This window comes from Drosophila montana, unplaced genomic scaffold (genome assembly GCF_035044405.1).
Source record: "Drosophila montana isolate Dmon_TW-CO22-7 unplaced genomic scaffold, ASM3504440v1 contig_2192_1, whole genome shotgun sequence".
In the NCBI taxonomy this organism is placed as follows: Eukaryota; Metazoa; Arthropoda; class Insecta; order Diptera; family Drosophilidae; genus Drosophila; species Drosophila montana.
This window is the reverse complement of record NW_026997087.1, coordinates 990892-1008944: the sequence shown is the minus strand read 5'-3', so window position 1 is coordinate 1008944 and position 18053 is coordinate 990892. Positions and strand designations below refer to the sequence as shown.

General features: G+C 39.4%; 1 protein-coding gene across 1 annotated transcript in view; it reads left to right on the top strand.

Annotated features, from left to right (window-relative positions):
• Nucleotides 1–757: 757 nt before the first annotated feature.
• bun (bunched) overlaps nucleotides 758–18053 on the top strand; it is a 149346-nt gene continuing 132050 nt past the window's right edge. The window contains exons 1-2 of the mRNA XM_064681305.1: nucleotides 758–908; nucleotides 10040–14234. Of these exons, the coding sequence (XP_064537375.1) occupies nucleotides 11044–14234 (3191 nt within the window). The 5' untranslated portion in view covers nucleotides 758–908; nucleotides 10040–11043. The remainder of the gene's footprint in view (nucleotides 909–10039; nucleotides 14235–18053) is intronic.

Genomic DNA, 18053 nt, shown 5'->3' with positions numbered 1-18053 from the left:
TTCCAATGCAGACGGTCGAGTGGTTCGGCTCTGACCAGCTGCCGAGGGGTTGGCCTGTCGATCATTAGCGTGATTTTTATCCTTGTCAAAGATTTCTTTTCGATTGCAAATTGATTAAATATATATATATAAGTTAGTTAAATAAGTTTAATTTAATTTAATTTAATTTAATTATCCCTTGGGTAAACCGCAAATAAAGTTTAATTTAGCTTTTTCACATTTTCTTAAACTTAACGAAACTTCAAACGTTCAACTGTCATTTCAAGCAGCGTTCACATAATCGTTGAGTGTGCTGAACGCCTGGGAACAGCTGCGCAACAGCTGTGCTTGCCGAACGGCAATTGCCTTGCTTATCGATAGTTTGAAATTCAACAACTATCGATATGCCGCACAGCAATTGCCGCCACATTGAAATTGCTTTGCTCTTAATATTTGAAAGTCATGTAGAAAATAAATACAACAGAAAGTTTATCGTTTTTGAATGCAAGTGCATAAAATAAATATTTCTGGTGTAGATTAAAACTGTTTAGATAATCTGTTAAATTTGTTGAAGTGAACTGTTTTTAAATGTAAAAGCAATCAATTTTTAACTATGCAACTTAAATACACTTAATTTTAAAGGACAACACTCAAACTAATTAACTCGAAAACTTTGCCGCATCAAATATTTATTTATTTTATTTTCAATATATATTAAATACCAAAAGCGTTTAGTGTTAAAAAACTTGAGAATTGCGCCCGCTGCGTTAGTCAGCGGCCATTTGATTGGCTGGCCGAAGGGGTTCGGCAATTTGGCAGTATCGCTTTGCCGGCCACACTGTGACAGTCAGTGTTGCAACGTACCGACCGTATATCGCCCGACCGCCACAATCTGTCGACCGTTCGGAGCCTGCCGTAAAAATTTCAAGGTGAAAAGTTTGTAATTGAAAATAGCAACAAATACCGCAAGCGCAAGCATAATAAGTAAATGGCAAGCAAAGTGTTAAGCGCAAAATGCAAAACCAATTTGTACGCAAAACAACGCAGCACTCAGCGCCGATACGTATCACAAAAAAAATGTGTGTAAAGTGAGTGCGAGTGCATGTGTGTGTGCGTGTCTCTACATTCGTGTCTGTGTTTGTGTGTGCGTGCAAATTGAATAAGAAACGGGCACAAAAAAAGGCGAGCAATGCAACATTTGCGCTGAAAATGTGAATAATTTACCAAACAACAAATACAAGTGCTAAGCAGTTAACAAATATAAATCTATTAAGCGCAAATGTGTGTGCGTGTGTGTGTGTGTGCGCCCCGTGTTGCTGGACGCCGACGACTCTGTGTGTGCATGTACGTGTATGTACATGCATATGTGTGAGTGGAAAAAAAACCTAAAAAAGTTTTTTTTTTTTTGGTAGCCATTTGACGACGTCGTCCGCGCTAAATTGTTTAATACCCCTTATTGTTGTTGTTACTGCCACAGGCAGTCCATGCTTAGAGTGGCTTGGACTTTTCTACTCTTCTTTTTTTGCAAAAAAATTTTTTTTTTTGCAAATCTGCCATGCACGAGCTTCGTTTACTTAATGCTCTCCCCCTCTATCACACGCGCTGCTGCTGCTGCTGCTGCTGCTGTTGTTGTTGTGTGCGGCGCTCTCACGCTCGCAGCGCTCTCGCAGTCGACGCGCTCTCTCGCTCACGTCAAATTTGTTCCTTTTGTCCGATTTTTTTTTTGCTTTTTATTTTAGTTGCAAAACGAAAATTCAACATATTTCTTTTGTGGCGTTCAGTTTTCGTTAAAATTTCATTGAATTTAAATGCATAAAAAGTGTAGAAAAATCAAATTAATAGCGAAGTTGTAAGTTGATTGCATTTACAGAACCCGACGCAACGTCGCAGTCGGTGTCGCCGTCGCTGTCTCCGTCAGCTGCACAGTGCAACAAATCGATGTGAAAAGCAGCAGAAACAATAAAGCAAACAATAAACAACAATAACAATTGTGTGTGTGTGTGTGTTGAAAATGATGGCAAAATAAATAATAAACAACAAGAAGTGTTGCAAAACTAACCAAAAATATGAATATTCAAATGCAAGTGCTTCCAGTGTGTGCGTGTTGTGTGTGCGTCGCTGCCCTACGCCGACGTCGCAGTCGCTGTCGATGTCCGCCCATCCTTGCAGCTGTTCTTGTTGTTGCTGCTGCTGTTGTCGCAGCAGAATTAAATGCGTTGTTGTTGTTATAATTTTCGTTCACTTTCGCTTCATTTTCGCTGCGTTTGTTGTTGCGTTTGTTGTTGTTGTTGGCAGTATTTGCACTTTGTACCTATTCATTGTTGTTGCTGTCTTTCTCACACACACACACACGAATATAGATTTTTCCGATTGGCTTTTGTTGGTCTTATTGGAAAACAGCTGGCAAAGCAATTTAATCATTTTGTTTATAACTAAATCAGCTGTTTGCACTTTGTTTACACCCATTTCAACTCAATCTTCAACCAATGAAAAAAAAACAAGAAGGGAATTGTGCAGCAAGTGGGACGCAGGAATTTCACCCGACTCTGATTCCAATTAAGGTAATACGAGACGTCGCTCCGATGACTAAATGTCCAGTTGGATAAGCCTATTACGGAATATTACCCCCAACCCAACCCAACCCCCCTTCTCATCTATAACTGTGTGAGCGCATTGATTCAGACTATATATGTACGTGCATTTCTATAGTATATCTAGTATTCATATATTTGTCGCTTTTAAGCGGAAGTCTACAGCCTGCTTTGTAGGGTAATTCCAGTTGGATTCTGATTCGAATGAATGCAGCAAATGCCAACTGAATGTACTTTCAACTATTCCAAAATCTGGCCATACCCATTCTCCTTGTGATCTACAGGCTTTGCTTCTATTGGATATTCTATATAAATCAATAAAGTCGATAAATTGTAGTTAATCAATAATTGATATAGTATTTATACTATGTATATTATATTATATTATATATAGAAGTTATTCTCGATCTTGTGTTCCTCAAGATAAAACTTGTCCAAAGGAATAATCAATTGGTTTCCTCATACGTTGATTTCTTGTTTAAATTCCTCAACCTATTTTCTATTCCCATTCCTAAAATCTTTTGATCTCAGAAGTTTCAGTTTCTAGCAGATCCAATCTTCCAAAAAAGAAAATTCAATAAAATATATGCTATGCATCAAATTGAATGCTCTCTAAAGGTTATATTGCTTGAAAAACAAATATATTCCGAAAAATGTATTACAAAAAGTCCAAAGTATTGAAAATCCGATTATAATAACGCCCTGTTGGTAATTTCTAGAAGTTCTAAGTTCTCAGCGAAGACTTTAGATCTTTTATACCTCAATTTAAGTTTGACTTCTTATCCAAGTTCTTCTAATATCATATTGAATAATATTTTGACCAAATTGTTTTATAAAGCTTTGCGATAAATTGCAATTTAATATTTCGATACTCGTTTTTTTGTTGCTTTAATTTCTTTCAGTCAATCTTGGAGAATACTTTTTAAAGGGAAATGCGAGTCTTTTATGGTCGTTTGAGCTCTAGAGTTAATGCTAATTTGCTTTTATCCGATAAATATGATATACATATAAATATGATATGATATGATATATAAATAAAAGACACGCATTTCCTCATTAAAAGTATTCTCAAGATTAATTAAAACTTTGAAACTAAAATTAATAGTCAATTTCAGGCTTATATTTTCTGGAAAAAGTAACTCCAATATTGCATAGTTAATGCAATACAAAATATTCAAGAATTTTACATACATAAACGCACTTCCAATTAGAACTCCAATTGGAATTTCGCGACACTTTCAGTTTCTTATAGGACAAAACTCTGATATGGCGCCTACTTCTTGGGCGAGCTAATACTATAATTAACCTTGAGGCAGACAAAGGAATCGTTATTTTTCTTTTTGTTGTTGTTGTTGCCACATGAGGCAAAGTTGCAGACTCGTCTTGATTTACTCTCGATCTCGTCTCGTGTTTCAATCCTAAACGCAGGCCACACTTTTGTCTTCCTCTTCTTTTTCTTCTTGTTGATTTCTGCTGTGTCATCAGCCGCGATAAGGTCCAGACTTTTATTTTGTAATCTGTGTCGCGTTGATTTCTGTTCTGTTTAGAAATACGATATGTATCATTAGCTGTTTGTTCAACCATTTGTTAAAACACAGTTTTATTTTGCAAGCGATTGCAACAAAAGGAGGCAACTTTATGCAACTTGTGTGGTGAGGGAGGGGGGAAGGGATTGTGAGAGGGCTGCGGGCACAGCGTGCGCCAAGTCACGTCTTCGCAGCGTAGTCCGAAACTTTTTTTTGTTGACAAACGCAAATGTATTGTAAATAGAATTGATTATGATTTCTTTTTTTTGCCATATACCCTGGAAATTTCTATTGCAAAATGAGCATATTATGTCGAAAGCGAAATTCTCTAAAAAAAACTCAAAGAATATAAAGGCTAGAGAAACCATAGATCATAGATCCCAAAATTGATAAACAAATATTTTAAGCACAAATTACAATAAATTCCCAGGCACTAATTAGGAATATCCTAGAAAATTCCTACCCACAAATTACCCTGATTAATCGAATATAAAAACTATATATATAAAGCTCGTAGCACTGAAAATTTCATAACAATCGGACAATAAACACCGAAGTTATTAAAGAATGAATTTTCCAAAGCTTCGAGGCAGAGAAAAAGCGCAAAAGCAGAGTATCTGCTAGTCGACTAATTCTCTCCTATTTCGTCTGATATATGTATTTTGTTCTGTTATTTACTTTTGCTTGATTTAATTTGCTTTAATAATTGAAAATATTCCAACGTTTGGATGTTGCGTATCTTCTGGATGTGTGCAATATCTTTTCTTTGCTCTGACTCTTCTTCTTTCTTCCGTTATTTTTTTTTTGGCCCATGCACCACTTCCTTCTCTCATGAGTCACATCTTTCCTCTTTTGCTCTCGTGTTCGCATTGATTTCGTTTAATTAAATTGCATTTAAATTTGCTTTGTTGGGTTTTGATTTGCATTTCACTTTGACCTTTTCCCTTTTGGTCTTTATCTTCGTTGCTGCTGTCGCAGTCGCTGCCTCTGCCGCTGCCTCTGTCTCTGCTATCATCATCAATATTGATTACCGGCAGCTGTCTTCTTCGTCTTCTGCGGAGAGAGAATGAGCGCTTGGAAGAGCGCGCGCCGACAATGCGCTGCCACACTGCGCTCTGCTGCTCTCTTCTGCAGTGCTCTGCTGCGCTCTCTTCTGCTCCCTCTCCCTCTCGCGCTCACTCGCTCGTTTAGCTCGCTCGCTTTGGCAATTTGCACTGTTTGTTTGGTATGTTGGCCCCCCGCCGCAGCCCTGGCCCATCGCACTCGTAGGCGCCCACGTTGCTCGCTGTCTTACGCGTGTCTGGCTGTGTGCCTGTGTGTGTGTGTGTGTGTGTGTGTGTAGCTGTGCGCGCGTGTGTGTGCCTGTAGGCAGGAGGCCAACAGGCTGCCCCTCTCTATCTCTCTTGCGCTCTCGCTCTTTTGGCTCTATGGCAAAATTGTTGCAATTTGTTTAACGCGCATTCGCTCGCTCTCTCTCTCTCTCTCTTTTACCATATGTAAGTTTTCTGCACTCTCCCTATCTTGCCTACCCCTACATCCCTCCCTCCCTCCCCATCAGACCCTCTTTCGGTCTTCTTTGCGCTGCGCTATCTGTTGTAGTTGTTCTTCATTATATTTTTTGCTTCATCGATTTTATACTTTGTCGTTGCAATTAGTTCTTCTTCTCTCTCTCTCTTTCGCTCTCCTTCACATCTTCTGTTGATGCGCTTTGCGCTTGTTATTGTTATTGTTGTTGTTGTTGTTCTTTTTGTTGTTCCGTTTATTGTTTGTCGCCTCTGTTGAGGCAGGCGTCGGGCCAGCCAGCGGCCCCCTTCAAGGCAAATTGTATCTGTTGGATACATTGGAAAAGCGAGTACAATTCTGGCACCTACCCATCAGCTACTTTGAGCTACAGAGATATAAATTACAGTTATCCGAGCTTACGTGCGCTAATAGAAATCTAAATGGGCCTCCAGGTAATCACAATATGGGCAAATGTAATAAAAGTCGCTCGATTAATTAATGCGTTCAGCTGAGAAATCATTTGGAATACGTGAATTACGAAACACTGAACACCCCTAATGCAATTGGATATACCCTTGATTTCTGATAAAATAGGGAAATAAATAATTTAAACAACAATAAATATTGGCGATTCTTTATAAAAATACAATATGATATAGCGGGAGAATTCGCAAAAAAATAAGCTCTTAACTTGAGTTTTCAATAAAATTCATAATTTCAGTTAATTTATCCACACGAAAAACCATTATTCTAACGTGTTCTTCGTTTCCATATAGAACAGCTGATGATATGTTAGTCCATCTATTAAAATTCTCAACTAATTCAAGCTCTAATCAAAGACATTCCAGATTCAAATCTCTGTTAAACGTGTTCTTGAATTCGCAGACTAATTGACGTTAGATTCTGTTACCAAATTAAGTCACCTGTCCAAGAACACAAGGCCGAGAGACCTCTACCTGACCAGAGTTGACCTATAACTGATTTTTTTTTTCCCTACTTTTCCATTGTTTTTGTTTTGCTGCGTATTAAAAAGTTTTGTGTGTCGTTTGTTTCACGTCAAATAATGGTTGGCCCCAAGGTCTTGACTTTGCCTTCGGGCTGGGGGCACACGCAAAAGTTCAAAACGTCAAACACACGCGCCCGCACACACTCACACACACACACACACACACACACTCACGCACACCCGCTTATGACAGTTAAACAGTTCACGAAATTTATGAATGATCGCCAAAGCTTACGGCTATTAACAAACACAAATACACGCATCCGTTCATTTACGCATTTTTTTTTTCTTCTTTGCAAATTTTTACCATGAATCCACTGAAACGGGTGAAAAGGGTATGATGGTTTCTTTGTATAGGTATGCAACAGGAAGCATTTACGACCCTTTAAATATATCTATTCTTGATCGGGGCAACGGGCTGGGACGATCTAGCCATGTTCGTATCTTTCTGGCTAAATGTATCCCGGAAACTATAAAAGCTAGAGACGATATGTGAAATATATATTATATTATATATACTTCGTCTATACCACACACAGAACGGGTTTATACATCATTAGATATCTCTTTATATCATGATATTGATCAAAAGCCATTTCAGGCTTGATTTTTAAGCACAACTCGAGGATTATATGAGCTAGATGCACAAAACTTGGTGTGTAGGACGTCATATAGAACATAATGATTACAAATAATTAAATATTTCATCAAGATCGGACTATAAAGGCCGAATCACTCCCTACTAGAGTATTGATACTTTTAAATATAAAATAATAATAGAATGTAGAATTGGCAAAAAGAAATGAATCTGAAGAAACAGGAAAAGTGAAGTACTAATAAATATAATTATCTCATTGGAAACCGAGGAATATCAAGCACAATTTATTACAATTAAAGCTAGGGTATATTCACGTCGACTAACCAAGTCCTAAACAAATTTTCACTGGCTTTTGTTGTTGATTTTGGCATCGTCAATTGCGCGTTTATTTCCGTAAACGAAATCAATAAAAATAATGCAAAAAAATAATGGAAAACAAAACCAAAAATTGAAAGATAAAAATGCCGAAAAAAAGCAAATATTTAAAATATTAAAACTGTGGCACAAAGAATGCAACAACAACAACAACAACTTGGCCAACGATAATGTAAGCCAAAAATACGCTAAAGGAATCCCGTCTAATGTGCCACTTAACTAATTCAACAAACTGCGACGTAAAACGGAAATAATGAAATCAATAAAAAAATAAAAATAAAACAAAATATAAGCAAAGAAAAACTCAAAATCATCTTCATCATCATCATCGTCATCGTCATCGTCCGCATGCTAATGATGATCAATGAAATACTTAACCCACAGTGGAACTACGCAGTTAAGAAATCTACTGCCAGCAGTAATAGATACAGCTAGACGCAGTTAAAGCTACAGCTGGAAAGATTTAATATGATAAATAGTTTGATAAAGAAAGTACAATCAACCTCAAGATTTAATATGTTAAATAAATAAATAGATTGATAAAGAAAGTACAATAACATGACAACAAGCCCAAGATTTAATATGATAAATGAAAAAGATATAAAAATTACAATGGGATATAACAAGCTGAAAATAACAAAATTATTCCAGATTATACAAAAATGTATTCTATATATCTTAACTAAGATATCTGATAAATAGATTGATTAAGAAAGTACAATAACATGAAATCAGGCCCAAGATTTAATAGATAGATATAGAAAGTACAATGGGAAAGAAACATAACATTATTCTAGATTATACAAAGATTAATTCCATATATTTAAACCAAGATATCTGATAAATAGATTGATTAAGAAATGACATGAAATCAAGCACAAGATTTAATATGACTAATAGAAAGATATAAAAAGTACAATAATATGAAAAAGAGCCCAAGATTTAATGGATATGTATAGAAAGTACAAAAACAAGGGATACGTAATACCTCATGAGAACTTTAAAGAACAACATTATGCCAGATTATATAAGAATGTATTCTATATATCTTAACTCAGATATCTGTTAAATAAAGAACAATAACATGAAATGAAGCCCAATATTTAATATGATGCATAGATAGATAGATAAAACAATATATATATAATCATGGTATACTTATTGTATCTGACGAGCTTAAAAGAAGAATGTTATTCCATATATTCCATGCAAAAGTAACTCGCTTAGTTTTCGGATACTTTTGCTTTTCCTTGCATCAAGTCTCTTCATGTTGACCCTGAAGTTTGTTAGAAAGTTAAACCTAGACGCAGTTGCCACAAATTTTATATTCATCATAATCAAATTCTCTCTCTTTCGCTAGTTTAATAAATTTGCAAATACTTATCAATTCATTTATATATTTTATAACAATTAGAACGAATATAATATAACAATTAGAAGAATACAGGAATTCTTTAGAACTTTGTTTTATTTTAAGAACTACGAAATTGAATACTTTGAGCTAGCTTCTTAAAGAGTTCCATACGAACCTTAGATCTTATTGTTCTTCACTTCTATTTCTGCAGTTTGTTATTTCATTAGGTTTTTATGATATACAAAATTGTACTTGCGGTAAATGTTCTTGAAAAGTTCAACACAAAAGAAAAGAGACTTTTAGATCGTAATGTATTTCATTTCCAGCTGTTATATGATCAGGTATTGGGAATATAGATAGAGAATAAAAAACTATTTTTCAGGGTTAAAAGTTCTCGAATAGCTACAAACGGATTTTAGATCATATTGTATTTCAAGTATAGAAAAACCATTTTTTCTTGGGGTAAAGGTTCTTAAAAGTAAATAAAAAACCGAATTTAGATCAATTTCAAGCTGCCATATCATCAGGTATTGGGAATATATATAAAGAACAAAAGGCGATTTTTTCATGGATGGACTTTTGATCATAACTTATTTCATTTTAAACTCTGCACCTTGCTATTTCAACAAGAGTTCAGAGTATAGATAAAGAATACAAAAATGTGTCTTTCTTGAGGTAAAGGTCGTATTGCAAAGGGCCTTTACTCTGTGAAATAACCTATATACAGTTGCTAAGGTCTGATTTATAAGATCCTTTAAATATGGGAATAACCCTTACAAAGTTTTATAAAGTTTTTTCCCTATTGACATATATTATTTATATTGAAAACTCAACTCGTACCAACCAGTGCAACCTATTAATTTGCAAACTGTGGAGCATTTCCTTTGAATACGTAAATGATTTTATTTTAAACAAATGGCGCCCAACGCGTGCCTGGCAATTAATTATGTAAACGAATAAAACGAATTGTGTATGAAATTCGCTTGTGATGTTAACGCTTGAGGTGTATTAAATTCGCGTCTAACTCAATTAATAAACAAAACTAACTCAATATTAATATTAACTCATTTTTTTCTTCCCTCTTTCTTGTCTCTGTCTCTTCCGCAGGAATTAAATTTCTACAGCTTACTGCATTGCTAGTAAACGGGGCACAAAGAAATTGTTTAATAATTCCGCGATAAACAACATGAAAATGTAAACAAAACAAATGGAAATATTTTGTGTGAAAAGTGCAACAACAACAACAACAACAAGTTTTTAATTTCAAGCTAAAGTTAAATTAAAATTCTTAGTTAAAAATATATATATATATAAATACAAAAAAAAAACGTAGTTAAAAGAAAATTATATACAAAATAAATTTTAAGTGAATTATAAAATTAACAACAACAACAGCTGTGCTGTGCTGTGTGTGCGTGTGTGCGTGAGTGTATGTGCATGTGTGTGTGTGTGTGTGAAAATTGAAACGCCCGCTAACCAAAGTCAAGCGCTAGATGGCGCTGCTCTCCGAGCTGGCGGCTTATGTAGTTATTGCGCGCGTTGTTGTTGCTAATAAAACGCGCAAAAGCAAATTATAGCTGCGACCAGCAGCAGCAGCAGCAGCAACAAATAAATTTAAATTTATTACTTAGCATAACAAAATCAACAGCAACAACAACTACAACTACAACTACAACAAGAGCAACAGCAACAACAACAACTGTTTAGTTTCGCGGACGCGTCTCTCGGTTTTCGGTTGTCGCCGTCGTCGTCGTCGTCGTCGTCGTCGCAATTCGTCAGTCAGTTGGTTGCACCTGTAACGCAACGGTCGCTATGTATCGTCGTCGTCGCTTGGCAGCCGCTAGTTTCATCTTCGAAGTGGGCAAATCGTTTGCCAGCACGGCAGCAGCAACAATTGCCGCCAAGCAGCAACATAAACTGTGCAACAGCAACTAGTTGCCGCAGAGACTTGATTAAGCACATATAAAACAAAGCCAAAACTTTGACTACGAAAAAAAGAAACTTTACCAAATAAATACTAGAACTTTTCATTTGTTAAATAATCCAAAGTATTGTCAGCAAAACTGGATTATTTGCTGAAAACTTTGCGCACGCTGAAATCCAATTCGATTATGGCCGAGAATCAAAGCGCTGCCAACGAAGATTCCGGTCAGCAACAGCAGCAACATCAACACCAACAGCAACATCAACAGCAACATCAACATCAACAGCAGCAGCAGCAACAAGTCAGCACAGCGGCAGCAACAATTGCTAATAGCGGTCAGGCCAGCGGCAGCAACTCGGCCGCCTCCTCGCCCGAAAGCTCACAGGAAACGCACACAATTGTTGCCAACACAACAGCAGCAACAGCTGCAGCAGCAGCAGCAGCAATAGCAGCAGGCAACAACACAACGGCAGCAGCAGCAGCAGCAACACGCCGGCAACAGTCCAGCAACACACAACAGCAACATCAGCAGCAGCAGCAACAACAACAGCAGCAACAGCGCGCCAGCAGCAACAACATGTTCGACCGTCATCTGAATGCGAAGTTCAAGCCAACGGGCGGGTCAGCTGGCGCTGGCAATGCGCCCGCTCGCCGCAATTCCATACAGACGCCGGCGCGCGGCGTCAGCGTGGTGGGCACCACCAGCATCAAGAAGCCGCCGCTGACCAAGGTCAATTCGCTCGGCGGCAGCGGGCAGCATCATCATCAGCAGCAGCATCACCATGTCTCCTCGCACCAGCATCATCATCAGGCGCACCAGAACAACAGCGGCAGCAACAGCAACAGCAGCAGCAACAATATACAGCGCACCACCAGCGAGAGTTTGCGCCTGAATGCGCTCAATCGCGGAGCCGCGGCGGCAGCAGCAACTGTTGCTGATAGCAGCGCCACGGTGTCCCGTGCCAGCAGCAACAGCAGCCTGGCGACGGGCAACAGCAGCGCCTCGAGCACCTCGCTGGCGCCCAAATCGAGCAGCACCAATCACACTGCGACGGCGGCAACCAACACCAACAGCAGCAGCGGCAGCGATGCCGGCAGCGGCAAGGCCAGCTCGCCCAACAACAATGGCGCCGCCACGCGCGGCCTGGGCCTGCAGCAGCAACAGCAATGGCAGCAGCAGCAACAGCAGCAGCAGCAGCATCATGGGCATCATCATCACCATCAGCATCATCATCATCAGCACCACCAGCAGCACACGAGCCACAGCCAGGGGCATCAGTCGGCAACGGCAGCAACAATTGCTGCCGCAGCAGGTGCTGCTGCTGCTGCTGCTGGCGGCGGCGGCGGGGGCAACAATCGCAAACCAAAGACGACTTCCTCATTTCAAATCACGTCCGTGACGGTGGGACATGCCAAGCTGAATGCCGCCGGCGATACGGGCGATGAGTCTGCCGATGATCTGGACGAATCTCATACGGATGACAATAGTCGGATTACGGATCTGGAGAACGAAACGCCATCCATGTCGGAGGACACGTTCTCCAAGGAGGAGGTGTTCTTTGCCAATAATGCGCTGAGCACCACCGCGCCCGTTATACCCACCAGCTCACAGTACGGCCTCGTTGTGGTCGACCCGATCGGGCCCTCCCTCGGCCAGACCATACAGAACGTGCAGGTGAATGTCTCCGACAATATTATCAATGTGGTCAGTGCGGCGGTGACGCCCGGCGGCACCAAGAAAAAGGACGACATGAAGGAGACGCAGCATCGCAGCGAACGCTTCAAGGTGGTCAAAATCGAGTCGACGGAGCCGTTCAAGCGCGGACGCTGGATGTGCATGGACTATCTGGATCACTCCAGCGTCGGTGCTGCCAACAACAATGAAAAGACTGGTAACTCCGAGGCAGCAGCAGCAGCAGCTGCTGCTGGCGGCGGCGGCGGCAACAACATGGGGGAAGGCTCGGATCCCACGGCGCCGCCAAAGACAACGCAGAGCATGATCCTGCCGCCGAGCATGCTGCACGAGAATCATCTGGAGGCGGCCTCGGCCGATGCCAATTGGAATTTCGCCGATCAGCAACAGTCGCAGCAGCAACAGTTGCAGGCGGGCGCAGCAGCAGCAGTTGCAGCTGCAGCAGGTGGAGCCCAATTGTCTGGCACGCCCAGCGGCGTAATGACCGCCCCCGCGACCGTGGTGCACGGCATGCAGCAGTTCGTGAACGCGGCCAACAGCGACGCACAGCAGCAGCAGCAGCAGCAGCAACAACTTTACGACAGCGTCAATGCGAATGCGGGCACGCCCAATGCCAACGCGGAGGGCACGCCCCACGGGCAGACGTTGCCCATGGACTATGCCACGGCGGCGGCGCAGCAGCTGCAACAGTCGCTGCAGCAGCTGAAGCAGCAGGAGCAGGCGGCCGCCGCAGCAGCAGCAATGGATGTGGCCAGCGCTGGCTACAGCAGCAACAACAGCAGCAGCAACAACAATAACAACAACAACAACAACACGACTGTTGCAGCAGCAACAGTTGCTGTCAGCGAGCCGCAGCTGGGCAGCAGCAGCAACAGCAGCTATGTGGATCAGCCATTGTCGCCGGCCGCCCAAACGCCACAAACGGCGCCAACATTTGCAGCAGTTGCTGCCGGGCAGCAGCAGCCGCCGCAGCCGCCCAACTTCCAGCTGGAGGCAACATCGCAAATCGATGGCATTGCGCCGGCAACTGCAGCATTTCCAGCCGCGGCAGCAGCAGCAACACAGACTTCAAACACTTCCACTAGCACAGCAGCAACAGTTGCTGGCACCGCAGCAGCAGCAGCAGTTGCCACAGCAGCAGCAGCAGCAGCTGTAGTTGGGCAGACTCAGGGGCAAACTTTGCCATTGCTGTCGCACATGAACAGCTACGAGCCGCCAAGTGTTGCCGCCGCCGCAGCAGCAGCAGCAGCAGTAGCAATTCCCGCGCTGCAGCTGCAAAGCGCGCCAGCAACAATTGCCGATGTGCAGCAATTGGTCGCCGCTGGCGTTCTGGATGACCAGCAGCAGCAACAAGCAGCTGCGACACAGACTCAACAGCAACAATTACCGCCAACAAATATCGCGAGTGTTAGTGCCAACAACAACAACAACAATGTGAACTTAACGAATGCAACTGCAATAACAACAGCAACAACAGCAGCTGCTGCAACAGCAGCGGAAGCAACGACAACATCGCTCGGCTTGAGCGATGAACAGCAACAATCGACATCGGCGGCAGCAACAACTGCCGCAGCAGCAGCAGCAGCAACTGTTGCAGCCACAGCAGCAGCAACATCATCGACATTAACACAGCAACAAATACAACAGCTACAGCAGCAACCAAATGCAGAATCGGAGACTGAAAGGTGAGTCCAAATAACAAGATATTAGATATAAATATATATATGTCGGATTTTAAAGTATTTATTAAAGAGAGACTTAATTTGCAGCTCAAAAAAAGCTCGTTTATTATGAGATCAAAGTTTCTCAAGCTCAGCATCTGTGCCAAGAAATTAGAGTAGAATTTTTTTAAATTTCTTATATTATATTTTTTAGAGAAAAGTTTTTAATGGAAGTCTTAATTTGGTTTGAGATTTAAATGATTTGACTTGCGATGATTGAAAAGAAAGAAAGAGAGATTCAAAACAAAGGATAGCATACACATTTTATAAGAAATTATAGATTATTATTATTTATTTTTTGAGAACAGTTTTTACTTTAAATCTTAAGTTTATGTGTGCTAATAATGTCTTCTCTAGAGAATTCTGATGAATGTCAGAAACAGAGATTGAAAAAATAGATAAAATGCACTCTCTATAAGAAAGTACACTTACCATTCCAAAGTTTCAATCCCCTTCTGATTATTGTCTTAAAGATGCTTTACCTTAATTCGAACTCTATTGAGTTAAAGTTCGTTTATCTCCCGAACCACATTTTATTTACAATCTCTGACTACGTAAAAGAAATGCATCAATTTTTGCTTCCCCAAAGTGAAATCATGTGCTTTAAATAAACTGCATGATAGATCGATATGTGACCAAAATTGAACATGACTCATGAGATGCGTAACATGGGCAAAATATAACTCAAACAGCATGCCAATTCATGAAGAACTCAGTTGTTGATAAGATGAAAGAATAAGACTTAACGACTACAAATTAATTAATTACTTTTGTTTAAGATTGTCCAAAAAAAAAAACTCTATACATTACAAAATAATGAAAGCATTTATGGTTGAAAGTTTTGATAGATTTTTCTTATTTAGAAATATATGGGAAATTAAATATTTCCGTTAATTTGATTAGATTTAAATCTCAAGTAACTACTGAAAGTATCGAAAGGCAAAAAATATCGATAGGTGTTTTTTTTTCCATAAATGTAAAAATAGCTAAATGTGGGCCTATTTTGAATGAATATGCATTAATAGAAATTAATTTCGGTTAAAATGTATGGGGCTTTTGATATGCTAATCGATAATTAATCGATAATTTTATTAATCTTACGATAGTGCTGAAATTAAGTTTAATCTCGCCAGTCGTTGAGAACTATGAAATATGAATATAAACTTATCAAGCAGAAGATCAAAACATGTGCAAATAATTACGACTAAATTTCTAATAAAAATGTATATAAATTTGATTAGATATAAATTTAACGTACTTGCTAAAAGTATCGAAATGGAAATTATATCGATAGGTTTTGTTCTTTTATCAATTGGAAGAATAGATAAAATTGGCTTGCGGGGCAGAATATTGATATATTTTGAAAGTAATAAAAGTAAATTTCAATTAAAATATGTGGCTCATGTAATATGCTAATCGATAATTAATCGATAACTATATTTAACTTGCTGAAATATGCAATCAAAAGATGAAAACATTTAATATATATATTCAAAATAATTACGACTCAATTTCTATTAAAATCTCTATATGTATATATAAGCTTATAGTTGATGATAATCTAGAACAACATCTTCTCGTTCATTCAATAACTTTCCGTCCATTCACAAGTTCGCTTCATTCACAGTTTTCTAGCCCCAGCTCGGGGCTTTGTCTAAGGCCTCCGCTGATACCGCTTCGGAGGTTCCGCCTTATCGGCGACTATTTGAGCTAGCCAAACATTTGCTCGGGCCGGCAAACATTGCCGGGCTGTCTACTTTACTTTTCTTTTTGTTTTTGATTATCAATTAGGTTGGGCCTGGACTATTAATAGAGCCCCCGGCTAGAGCTCAGATTTGTGGACATATCTAATTTTTCTTTTCGTTTTTTTTCGGACTATTTTTGGACACATTTGTTTGAACAAGTTTCGGCTTTGCTGTTGATAAATAATTTCTTATATAGAATAAGTGCTCCGTCCCCCTCTCCCCCTAATACTATCCAGATTTTCTTAATTCTGGGTGCGGCTCGTGCGGGAAGAGGGGGAAGGGAAGCGGAGGTCTCCAGCAAAGTGCGAACACGCGCCACATTTTTTTGGTGTCCCCATTTCTTTTTGCCCCGCACCAATTGTGTGCCAAATTTTTGCGCTTTGTTGTGTATTTGTTATTTCTTCTTCTTCTCCTTCTGCTGCCTCTTCTTGCCATTCTCTTTGCGCGTTCGTTGACTTGCAACATGCCCAAAGGCGGCCCCCAGAGGCGTATGCCTCATTATAATAATTTATTTAATAAAAATTCATCAATGAAATTAGCTGAGAAATGTTCGTGTGTGGGCGGACGACTAGCTAGCAGGAGGGGGGTACATACCCACACACGTTAAATATATTGGATAAGGGGCAGGGGAGGGGGGGGGGCGTGGTCCACCCGTTCCACACAACAACTACAAGGGCGTGACACAAAAGGTCGCTCCAATTAAGCGCACTTAAAAGCGCACAAATTTTGCTCAATTGTCTGCGAGAGCTGCACTCGAAAGCTGAAAGTACTTTTACTTTAGCGTGGGTCTTGTGAACTGGTTCCGGATTAAATAAACTAGTTCAAAAGTTATTTAAAAGCATTTGCATGTCTGTAATTAATTCGCAGAATTGGTTCATCAGTCAAAAGAAATAACGTGAACCAGTTCAAAAACGAATTTATGTCTATGAACTAGTTTAAAAGTCACTTAAAAGCATTTTCATGTCTGTCAATATATTTGAAAAAGAAATATAGTTCGCTGAATTGGTTCATCAATCCGCAAAAAATATCATGAACTAGTTCAAAAGTTGATTTTAAAAGAAGCGATAGTTTACAATGTCTAAGAACTAGTTCCAAAGTCTTTTAATGGCCTTTTTCAAGTCTGTAAATATACTTATTTAATACATTAAGTTCTCTGAAGAGGTTCATCAATCAACAGAAATAACGTAAACCAGTTCAAAAACAAATCTAAAAATAGAGCTAGTCTACAATGCTTAAGAACTAGTTGAAAGTAATTACAAAAACTTGCAAGTGTCTTTTTGAATTTAGCAAATTAATAAAATTCCTTGAAGTTGTTCTTCATTCAAAGAAAATAACGTGAACCAGTTCGAGAACAAATAAATGAATTCGTTCTCCAATTAATAAAAACGAACTAATTCAAACTTAACTTAAAAGCAGCTTTGTTTCTCTGAACTGGCTATAGGAAAGTTGATTCAGTGATGAGGTAGTTTAACTAGTTCGGAACTGAATTTGAACTAGTTCAATATGGGCTTAACAGTAGTGAAGCAGTTTTTGAACCAGCTCGAAAATGTATAACAACGGCTTTTACATTAAATTTGTTCAATTTGCTTTGTGAAGTCTAGATATAAATATATAAAAGAACTGGTTCCAAAAACCTGATCAAAAATTAGTTAAATATATTTTATTAAACATTTTTATGCTGATTTAACTAATGAAAAGGAATGTTGTATGGCTTTTTTATAGGGTATTTAATATTCATGACTTTTGCGAAAGTAATTTAAAATTTCTGCTCATGGTTTTAGTTTATTGTTGTTGTTGTTTTTGTTGTTGGCGACAGTTGTGTCATGAGCCTGGCTGGCCAAACAGTTATGCGATGACTAATTTGTTGTGCGTGTGTGAGTGTGTGTGTGTGTGTGATGACTCATTGCTGGTGTATTAGTGCCTGATAAATTGATTGATCAACTGCAAATGGGAAAAAGCAGCTGAGCAAGTGCCAAGTTTAATATGAAAAGCGGCAAAGTCAAGGCCTGCGCCACACAGCATATATGTATATATCTAT